Source organism: Cervus canadensis, chromosome 18, assembly GCF_019320065.1.
Source record: "Cervus canadensis isolate Bull #8, Minnesota chromosome 18, ASM1932006v1, whole genome shotgun sequence".
Lineage (NCBI taxonomy): Eukaryota > Metazoa > Chordata > Mammalia > Artiodactyla > Cervidae > Cervus > Cervus canadensis.
This window is the reverse complement of record NC_057403.1, coordinates 19304602-19315921: the sequence shown is the minus strand read 5'-3', so window position 1 is coordinate 19315921 and position 11320 is coordinate 19304602. Positions and strand designations below refer to the sequence as shown.

The window sequence follows — 11320 nt, the reverse complement described above, 5'->3', positions numbered from 1 at the left end:
TGAACAGGACTAACACTTTCACTCCTTTCATACGTTGTACCAGGGGTCAAAGTTAACACCCTAAAGAAAGCGATTGAATTTAGGTTCTCACTGGGGTGTCCTGAGATGAGCCCCAGGCAGACAGGACACAGGCTGCACTGGTCTGGAAAGGACTAGGGGTAGTCCTAATTGAAAAGCCTGAGAATGGGAGGGGGGCAACTTCCCTGATGGCCCAGTGGTTAAGAGTCTGCCTGCCAGGGGACATGGGTTCGATCCCTGGTCCAGGAACTAAGATGCCACAACTACAGCCACGTGCCACAACTATTGAGCTTATTCGCTCTAGAGCCCGTGCTCTGCAACAAGAGAGCTTGTGCACTTTGATGAAGACTCAGTGTATCCAAAAATATATAACAAAAGAAAATGCCAGGGGATTGTGGGACCCCGAGGCTGTAGGAATTGTCCCTCCTATGGCCACTTCCATGGCACCAGAGAAGGAACCCAGGCCTCCATCACAGGGATCAGAGGAGGGCGGGGATGACAGGAGAAATATTGCCAGGAATAGAACCCTGTCAGGAGGGTTGGGGACCCATTCCTGAGCAGGGGAGGGGAGGGGGGGCTGCTTCCTCCCTGGTGGTTTTTGAGGGGGAGACTCCTGCTTCCTGGTGGGGAGGGGCAGGCATTACGGTCATTCTGGCCATCTGTCCACCTCCTGCCGTGGAAGTCCACACGTCAGTCTGACCATCTGCACCGCCAGTGAAGACCAGGCTGGCTATCAGGCTGGCTGCCCCGTGGTGGGTCTTCGGGAGGCTGTAACCCCCCGATTCTTGGCCACCCCAGACTTCTCCTCACCTCCCAGAGCCCAAGTCCAAGCGTGGGAAATCCAGCAGGCAGCTGGAGCTGGGTCGTCTCTCCCTCCTGGCAGCGAGCCCAAGGGTGTTCAGCCAGGACGGGTGGCGGTGGGCATGGGCCACTGGCCAAAGCAGGGTTTGCCTCCTACTGCCTGTCTAGAACTCCTCTATCACCTCCTGTCCTGGGTGGGAGTGGACCCTAAGGTGGGATTGAGGGCTTTTAACTAGTGATGTTGTGGGTTCGTGAAGCCTGTGCATGGATGTGCACGTGTGTGTGTGTTCTCCATTTCAGGATTTGTGAGTTTGTGTTCCTGGCGCTGCCCAATCCTTTGCAACTCACTTCCTGACTTGCCAGCCCCTGAGTCTGGGACTGCGTGTCGTGTAGCAGTGAAGGGTAGAACCTGAAGGCACACTTTACCATTTTGTACCTCAGTTTCCCCATCTGTAAAATGGGACCAGTTGCATTTCCTTCACAGGGTCTTCAGGTGGGTCCATTATGTCAACACATGTCAAGCACTTACTATAAATGTTGTAACAATGTCTGGCACGCAATAAGGGCTGCATTGTTATTATTATTAATGGCTGCCTTTGTGGTTGTTTCTGGCTGGCTCTGTGAGGCTCTGCAGGCCCGGCATGTGAATTTGGATCTTGACTCTGGCTAAAAACATTCTTGCCCTCCCCCTCCAGTTCTGGGAGCCTGGAACTATTTGTAGCTCTTTCGCCTCTTTGGTCCTTGTATGGATCAGAGACTGTGTTGGTGGGGGGGTGGGGGGGTGCATCGTGGTGGATGCTACTGAATGACCTCCAGAGCCCCCCCCCCACAAACACACACACACATATATGCCGTCCGCCGCTGTCCATTACCTGTGGTGCTGAACGCAGAGGGTGGGTGGGAGGCTTGGGCAGCCTCATCCCCCCCCTTCCCCGCCCCTCCTCTCTGCAGGCCCCTCCCCTGCCTCCCGCGCCGGCCTCCCTCTCCCCGCCTCCTCCTCCTCCCCTGTCTCCCCGGCTCCTCCTCCGCCTTCCCTGCGCTCTCCCCCGGCCCCCCTCCTCCCTCTCCAGCCGACTCCCCCTCCCCCGTGTCCCTCCCCCTTCCTCCTCGCCTCTCCTCCCTCTATCCCCTCTCCCTCCCCTCCTCCCTAGCTCTCCCTCTCAGTCTCCAGCTCTTCTCTCCCTCTCACTCTCTCTCCCTCTCTCTCTCTATCGGGCGGAGTCGCCCACCACTGCCAATCCAGTGCTGGGGGAACCTGCTCTAGGCTGTAGCTGCAGGTAAGAGACCCCCAGTGAGGAGAGGGAGGGCTGGGGGGAAGGATGGTGCTGCCCCAGGTGGGTGGAGGGGGGCGTTCGAGGAGCCGCGTTTCCCTGGGCTCCGTTATGGAGAGTAGGGGGCTGCACATCCTGGGTCGCGGGTACCGGAGCCCGAACGCGGAGTCGGGGGCCACCACCAGCAGTCAACATCCTCAGCCCCTCCTGCGCTTCGGGCAGCGCGGCGGGCTGGGGAGGGGGTGCCTCCTCGGCACTGAGGGTGCAAACACCCCCGCCCCGTCTGGGGTAGCCCCCCGCCCCTCGCGTTCTCCGCCTCCGCCCCCGCCCTCCTGTGTCTGGGTCTCGCCTTTCGGTGCCTCCACACCCCTCAGTGGTCTCGGTCCTGCCGAGTCTGCCTGTCTCTCCGAGTCCCTGACTCCGTCGCACTCTCTGTCCATGCCCGGGTCTGGTCTGGCTTTCTGTTTCAGCCCTGGGTCTCTCCCTGCCTTCCTCTTTCGCCATCTCTGTGTTTCCCCGGGTCTCTTGTCTCTCTAGGGTCTCAGCTTTCCTGGGTCTCTGTCTCTCTCCATCTCCGCGTGGGTCTTCCTGTCTCCCCCTTCCTCTCTCATCTCCATCTCTGTCTCCAGGCACCTGGCCCCTGTTCCTCTCTCTTTCCTCCCCTCTTCCTCTCCCTGGTTAACTCTGCCTCCTACACACCTTTGTCTCCGCCCCTGGCCAGGGGAGACCTGGAGGAAGAAGATCCCCCACCTCCCCCCCACCGCCGCCTCAGAGTGGGCTCGCCCGGGAGGCAAGGAGTCCCCCAAACTCCGCTCCCTTCCTCAGCCCAGCTCCCCCACGCCATCCTCCCAGCTGGCACCCGCCCATCCCTCCCCTGAGCACAGAGCTCCTCTGCTTGCCGCTGCCTGATTTCTGGCATCCCGAGGCATTCTTGCAGCCTAACCTGTGCCCTCTGTGGTGGAGACCAAACTGGTCCTGTCTTCTGTCTGTCCTCCCATTTCTCTTCATATTGACTGGACGGCATCCCTCTTGTCGTCTCACTTCTGTACCTCTTTTGCCGTCCGTCCATTTCGTGACTCATTCATTCTTTGGACAATTACCGAGCCCCTTTCACTCTCCAGGCAGAGCAGTAAAAGGTCCTGGGTCGGGCCAGGCCAGTCCTTCCTGCAGTCTTGCCTCCATGCCTCTCCTGGTGTGCCGGCCCCAGACCTGTCTTCCAGGGAGAGTGGAGCTCAGAAGCTTCTCCGCTGCCCCTTGGGGGCCCTGGAAAGGGCCCTTCTGAGTCTCGAGGTCCCTGGTTGATAGATACATCCTCTTCTTTCCTGTTGGGAAGGGGACCCCAGAGGAGGTAGGCGAGATGAGAGGTGTGGGGCTGAACCTGTAGCCCATGCTGTGATGGGATGAGGCCCTCAAGTGAGTGCCCATGACGGGCTCTGGGTGGGTTAAATCGAGCACAGGTTAGGAGCCGCAGGCCTCTGTCCTGCCCATGACTTGAAGCTTCGCGACTTGACCAAGCCCTTTGCCCCTCCCGGTGTCAGTTTACCGATGGATGTATTACACAGCCTGAACACCAAGACTGCGTGTGTCTGTGTGGGATCCCCCAGCCGGGACAGTGTGCAGGGGCGTGGGCGGGGGGAGCCTGGCTCACTCAGGGGCAGGAAGCGGGCATGTTTAGAAGGCCGTGTCCCCACCGAGGGACAGGCAGCAGGCACCCCCTGCCCCTGCCCTGAGCACAGTTCAGGACCACCACCCACTGCTTACCGACAAGAGGGGGTCCTACCTGGCCTGCCAGCCTGACCTCCCCACCCCGCTCAAGCTTGCAGTCCCCATCCTACAGATGAGGTCTCTGAGGCCCTGAGATGGGGGCGAGGCAGAACTGGGGCACTCCCCACTGACCCAGCTGGCCACCGGCCCACGAGGGAGGGGAGAAACAGCCCCAGGGACAGACGATGCCCGCCAGCTGCCCTCCGGAGTCCCACCCTGGCCTCCATCCGATCCTTTTGCCCCTGGATACCCAGCTTAGGTTTCAGGGCAGCTGGGGGAACGAGAGAGGCAGAGGCAGGAGTCTGATGAAGAAGCAGCCCAGCTGTCCCCAGTGACAGGGCTCAGACCTCTTGGTGGTTCATCACACAAACATTTATCCAGTGCTTTCTCTCCCTGACCGCTCCTCTCCTAAGGCTGCAGGAGAGGAAACCAGGTGTTGCGGGAAAAAAGCCATGGAACCAGGCTGCTTTGCCCAGCTTCGGGGCAAGGAGGGCGGGTGTCAGAACACCCACTGGCTGACCCTGGTTTCCCCTGAGGACCAAGGCGGAAGGGACAGGTGGTTGGATGCGAGGCAGAACTTCCCAGGCCGTGGCCCTTCCCTGAGTGAAGGGGTGAGAGGCTATGGATGAATTCTTGACTCCCAAGTGGCCCTGGGTTCTCCTGAAAACTAGGAGGTGATGAGGAGGGAGGGAGAAGAGAGCATGAGTCTTTGCTTTGGATCCTGGTGGGTTTGTAATTATGCCTAAGTTGTTGCTAATTAGGGGCTGCTAATTAGACATATCATTATGGGCCTTGCCGAGGGGGTAATTGTGCGGTGGCCCTTTAAGAATCACCCCTCTACCCCGCCTACGCTCGCACACACACACACACACACACACACACACACACACACACACACACACACACACTCACTCCTTCTCAGGGAAGTTCTGCCAACATTCTGCCTCCCTCCCCCGGCCCTCAGTCGTGAGGACGCCCGTGTGCGTTGGGGGCAGGCTGTGAGCTAGACTCTGAGAAGAACTTTGTCAGATAGAAATGGACGTTATGGGAGACCCGAGGCTGGTGGCCAGGAGAAGGGTCAGGGAGTAGGCAGCCCTGAGGATCCCTCCCTTCCTTTCTGAGTCCTGTTTTATAGGCTACTCGGTTACCATGGCAACACAAGAGCAGGGTGGGGGAGTTGGAAGTCAGGACCACTTTTGGAGAGAGAAACTGGGAGCCACAGAATGACTGCTGGGCGTCACTGGACAAGTTACTAAGCCTCTCTGAGCCTTGGTCAGCTCACCTGTGAGATGGCTGGGGACTCCCCAAAGTGGGAGGGCGTCATTTTGAACAGAGTGGTCAGGGAAGGTGACATCTTAGTGGAGAGCTGAAGGGGGAGAGGGAGAGGATATGCTGGGAAGTGTGTCCCAGGAAGGAGGAGCAACAGGTGCAAAGGCCCTGAGTCAAGAACTTGTCCGAAGAACAGGGAAGAGACAGTGTGTCTGAGGCCAAGTGAGGGAGGGGGAGAGGGAGAGAAATGAGGCCAGAAAGAGAACGAGATCAGATTGTGCGAGACCTTATGAACCAGGGAAGGGACTTTGGTGTTTGGAGTGAGACCGGAGCCATGGGGGGGGGAGGGCAGTTCTGATGAGATAGAAGGATGTGAAATGATTTGCATTTTTAAAGGACACCTAGACACACAGACATAGCCACTCAAGCCCAGGACCAGAGGCAGGAAGATAAGCATTGATCCCATACCCACAAATGGGGCAAAAAACCCAACCTGGGGGCCACAATGTCACAGCTTCTAAGGAATCTTCCACCTCCCAGAGGCCCAGGGACACTGGAGAGAGACACGTGCTAGCATTGCGGGGCAGAATGTGAGTGAGAGACCCGCCAGCAGCCCCTCCCCAGCCCTACCTCAGACGGAAAAACAAAGAAGCACCTCTATAGCCCAAATCCCAAGCAGGAGCCCTCCAAGCACCAAAATGGAAAACACAGGACTCACTGAATGAATTGAGGGCACCCCCCAGCACCTTGCCTCACCCACAGACTTATTCACTCTGCATCCTTCTGGGCCTGGCTTCACTCTTCCATGATATGCCTGTGAGCTTCATCTGCAATGTTGGGTGTCTCAGTTGCCCACTCCCTTTTCAGTGCTGTATAATATTCCACTGTGTGCCTCTTCTGCCCTGTACTTCTCCATGTTCTTGCCGATAGGCACCCAGCTTGTTTCAAGCTTTATTATCAATGAAGCTGCTATGAACACTTGTGTATGGGTCTTTCATGGAACACTTGACTTATTTCCCTGGGTACATTCTGGGAGTGGAATTGCTGAGTCCTGGGATACGTGATGTCAACTGTAGTTTCTCATAGAGGCTACATGTCCATCAGCAGCACATGATGTCTTTATCTTTCTGTGTCTTTCTTGATCTCTGCCTAGCACAGAGAGAGTGTCTGTTTGTGTCCCTGTCTCTGAATCTCTGTCTCTGTCTCTCCTGGTCTCTCTCATCCCTCTGTTAGTCCCCAGCTTCTCCCCCATTCTCCGCCTGCAACAAGCCCTGACTCCTGCGCAAGAGGGAGGAGGGGTTTGCTCCCCTCACCCAGACTTCCTCCTCCTCCCCCACAGGACCCTGTCCCCCTCCATGGCTCCCCTGGCCTTGGTGGGGTTCGCACTCCTGCTGGGGACTCCGCCATGCTCAGGGGCGGCCACCCCGACCCCCTCCCTGCCACCGCCCCCGGCCAATGACAGCGATGCCAGTGGTGCAGGGGGCTGCCAGGGCTCCAACCGCTGCCAGCCGGGGGTCCTGCTGCCCGTCTGGGAGCCCGATGACCCGTCGCTGGGGGACAAAGCAGCCCGGGCTGTGGTCTACTTTGTGGCCATGGTCTACATGTTCCTGGGCGTGTCCATCATCGCCGACCGCTTCATGGCCTCCATCGAGGTCATCACATCCAAGGAGAAGGAGATCACCATCACCAAGGCCAACGGCGAGACCAGCGTGGGCACCGTCCGCATCTGGAATGAGACAGTGTCCAACCTGACCCTCATGGCCCTCGGCTCCTCAGCCCCAGAGATCCTGCTGTCCGTCATTGAGGTCTGCGGCCACAACTTCCAGGCGGGCGAGCTGGGCCCGGGCACCATCGTGGGCAGCGCTGCCTTCAACATGTTTGTGGTCATTGCCGTGTGCATCTATGTCATCCCAGCCGGCGAGAGCCGCAAGATCAAGCACCTGAGGGTCTTCTTTGTCACCGCCTCTTGGAGCATCTTCGCCTATGTCTGGCTTTATCTCATCCTGGCTGTCTTTTCCCCAGGTGTGGTCCAGGTGAGCAAGGACCCACGGACATTTCCTGAGTGCATGTATGTCTGCACAATCCAGAGGGGTGGCCTCTTGGGTTTGCAGAGTCAATGCCTGTAATTGCAGAAATGCATGCTGACATCTGAGAGGGCCACCAGGTATGGTTGTCCAGGACGTGCACTGCACAAAGGCATTGGGCCAGAGAGGGCAAATTGGGGCTAGAGTCTGGGGGTACTCCCCAAGCCAGGTCTGGATGGCATTGCAAACTCTGGAAAGAGCTCATCCATGCAGAACCGGATGCCATTTTGTAATATGCCCATCTGGAAATGGCATCTTTGAACTCTCACAAGGGTGCCATGTGTGCTAACAGAGTCCTAGTGATCTGTGTAAGGCATACGACAGTCTAGTCAGGTATTTGCCAGGTATGGTCACGTGTTTTCCTATACTCCCTGCCTTTTGCATAATTTATTTCCACTTTTGCAATTAGACATCCCCCATTTGCATAATTCATTTTACAGTTGCAGAATCCAGCCCCGTGTTTTCTGACAGTGCTAATTGATTTGAGTAACTTGGTGCAGTTTGCATAGTTTACCCATGGACTTTGCATCTGCATAATCTAGCTTTGTATTTGCCAGATATGCAGTTGTGGTTTGCATAGTTCATTCATTATTAATAATTGATTTCTGATGTTGAGATAATTTATACCACTTCACTGTAATTCATACCCATATCCAGTCCAACCTAGGCATAAACCCATCCCACTGCAAAGACAACTTTGCATAATTTATTCCAATAGTGAGAAAAAATTCCAATCCACAGCTGCATAATTTACACCCACGTTCACATAATCACTTGCCTCTCATTTATCCAGTGTCTTAACGGGCCTATTGCTTAGTCTCCTTTAAAACGTTCGCCTAATTTATTTCCCACAACCCCACGATTGCTGCCTATATTTGCATAATTTATTCATGGGCCTGGCTTAATTCGCTCACACACATGCATAATTTATTTGAGGCTACCCAGGATTCCTTTATACAAGTGTATAATCTACTCAGACATATCTGTCAAGTTTTGCCAGCTATAGTTTCTTTCCAGGAAAGATCTAAAGTTAGAGGTATAAAAATTCTTTGCAGGTGTTATCTAGGCAGAAGGAAGGAATGAGAAAGCACAGTGAGGAAAAGAGGGAGGTGGAGCACCAGAAGACAGGGATGAGGGAGGAAGGGAGACAGTTACTGTGACTGACTCCTGACTGCGGTGCTGAGTTTCCTGGCTGCCAAGGTGAAAAGTACAGACGAGGCTTCACACGGTTCTCAGGCGCTATTTTAAAAAGGACATTATCCTGACTTGGGTTATCCAAATGGTCCATGACAAGGATTTACACCAAAACTGTGAAATGGGTTTTAGACATTGTGGGGAGGAGGTAGAATCGGGAGGGGGGAGGTTTCTCCTGAGAAGGAGCTGGCTCCAACACAGGGAAGACAGTGAAATGCCACAGGTCTGGGTGCAGAAGTGGTTCTGGAGGATCCCTTCTGGAGTAACATGAAGACCAGACTTCTGGAATGCTTTCACGAAATAACTGAAAGAATGGGCATGAGATCAAGATGATGCCAGTCTCTCCTAGATGTTGTGAATGGGGGCAGGGAGGAGATGGGTCTGGCTCGGGTTTTTCTCGGGAAGTGCTGTGTGACCTCAGGCAAAGCCCATACCCTCTGGGCCTCAGTTTACACATCTGAACTATAGAAGGAGTTAGACTAGACCATTGGTTCTTCTTCTTTTAAATAGTTTTATATGTTGGCTGCACTGGGTCTTCATTGCTGCAGGGGCTTTTCTTTAATTGCACAGAAATGGGGGCTACTCTCTAGTTGCAGTGGGTGGACTCCTCAATGCGGTGGCTTCTCTTGTTGCAGAGCACAGGCTCTAGAGCACAGATTCAATAGTTGTGGTGCATGGGCTTAGTTGCTGTGAGGCATGTGGGATCTTCCTGGACCAGGGATCGAACCCATGTCTCCTACACTGGCAGGCAGATTCTTTACCACAGAGCCACCAGGGAAGCCCTTCTTCTTCAAATGAGGTTCTCTTTTTTAATTTCTGATTTTAGCAAGGTCCTCTTTTTTTTAATTAATTAATTTGACTACAGCACTCGGGATCTTTAGTCGCAGCATTTGAACTCTTAGTTGTGGCATATGGGCTCTAGTTCCCTGAACTGGAATTGAATCCAGGCCCCCCTGCATTGGGAGTGCAGTCTTAGCCCCTGGACCAACAGTGGGTGCCCTCGAAGGCAGATGTGAATCTACTAGAATCACCTTTTGTTTACCTGCAGGGAAGAAAGCAGATCTTAGGTGTTGGAGATCTCGCTTCTGATTAAGAGAGACTCGCCCACAGCATAGACACTGGCCAGTTCAATGAGCGCAAGGCAAGAGTTCACTTTACAGCTTGCGTGGAAAATTCAGTTTCTTTTCACAAACCTGCTGGTGGCTTTGTGTGGTTGTACTATTTCCAACTCCTGCTTTTTCTCTGAACCAGCAGTAAACATAGCGACAAGGGGCTGTAAGCAATGAGAGCTTAGAGATATTTTCCCTACCAGGCTCATTTTAAAGATACCTTTGGGGCCATCCGATTTGTAAATGCTCTTTAATCTTTTCTTCCTTATCTTTAATGAGAGAGGTAACATATGCATCTTTACATGGATATTTCAAGGAGAACTCTCAGGTATTGGTGGATGTTTCCTATATGTGCCTTCTGCCAGACCATGGGCAGACTGAGCCCCAGAGTGTAAAGAGCTCAAGATAACAGTAATATAATGACAGTATTATAACAGTAGTAATAGTGCATGTGGGCTCAGTCGTGTCTGACTCTTTGTGACCCTATGCATTGTAGCCGGCCAGGCTCCTCTGTCCATGGGATTCTCCAGGCAAGAATACCGGGGTGGGTTGCCATGGCCTCCTCCAGGGGATCTTCCTGAGCTAGGGATCGAACCGCAGTCTCCTGCATTGGAGGCGGACTCTCTACCACTGAGCCACCTAGGAAGCCCACTAGTAACAACAATCACGTTAATTTCACATTTTGTGTACCTTCCATGTGTCAGTAACTGACAAGGCTGAGTGCTAGGGGTGCATGAGCTCATTCAGTCTTGGGATGTCCTCATTTTACACACAAGAGGCTGGGCCAGGCATCCCTCTTCTAGAACCGGGATCTAAACTCAGCCTTGCCCTGTCTCTCTGGGGAGGTAGCATGTAAACATGAGAACTTGCTTTATGAGGCTGTCAGACGGTGAGCCAAACTTGTGCCTCTTTTAGAGTCAGAGTCCAATCCCTAAAGGCCAGACAAATCCTAAGGAAGGAGAATCTGGCAAAGGCTGTATCACTGGTGGGGGGGAGTTGGGGGAAAGGAATAGGGGATTTGGGGACCTGAGCAGAGAGCAGACCCTGGGTGATGGGTGGAGTTTGGAGAAGTGGAGGCATCTCGGGTGAGGAGGGGCAGAGGGAAAATGAGGTGGGAGAAAAAAGACAGAGAGAGAGAGAGACCAGCACTGCCCCGGACAGGGGCTGGGGCCACAAGGTGGGGCGTGTCCCTGACTTGGTGGTGGCTGAGGATGTCTGTGTTTTTTGCACTTGAACAGCTGGCTGTGGTTCTTAGTGTGACAAACGGTGGATGGATGGGCAGATGCAACCAATGGAGAGACAAAAATGGTGAGGGAAGGAGAGACATAAAGACATAAAGAGAGAAGGCAGGGGCACTGAGAAGAATCTCATAGGAGAGAGAGGTAGATATCTCAAAAAGATATAAAAGACAATGGAGACAAAGAGACAGGGGGACACCAGAGACACCAGAAAGGAAGAAACAGAGGAGGAAAGACAGAAAACCAACTGACATAAGGACCTCTCTGGCGGTCCAGTGGCTAAGACGCCCAGCTCCGCAGTGCAGGCGGCCTGGGTTTGATCCCTGGTCAGGGAACTAGATCCCGCATGCTGCAACTAAGACCCGGTGCAGCCAAATAAATAAATATTAGTTATAAACAAATAAATAGCTCTACAGCTTAAACAAACAAACAACAAGCCAGCTGACATAGAGAATCAGACTGGAAGCAGGGAGAAAAGGAGATAAGAACCAACCTAGCCAGAGAGATGGGGGAGGGCAGGGAGACGCAGAGACGAGAGCCAGGGAGAGGGAGACTCAGAGGGGAGAGACACA

General features: G+C 54.2%; 1 protein-coding gene across 1 annotated transcript in view; it reads left to right on the top strand.

Moving 5' to 3' along the window:
- Positions 1–1797: 1797 nt before the first annotated feature.
- The window catches only part of SLC8A2 (solute carrier family 8 member A2), a 34386-nt gene continuing 24863 nt past the window's right edge, over positions 1798–11320 (top strand). Inside the window, exons 1-2 of the mRNA XM_043437740.1 lie at positions 1798–2096; positions 6463–7156. Coding sequence (XP_043293675.1) covers positions 6479–7156 — 678 coding nt within the window. The 5' untranslated portion in view covers positions 1798–2096; positions 6463–6478. The remainder of the gene's footprint in view (positions 2097–6462; positions 7157–11320) is intronic.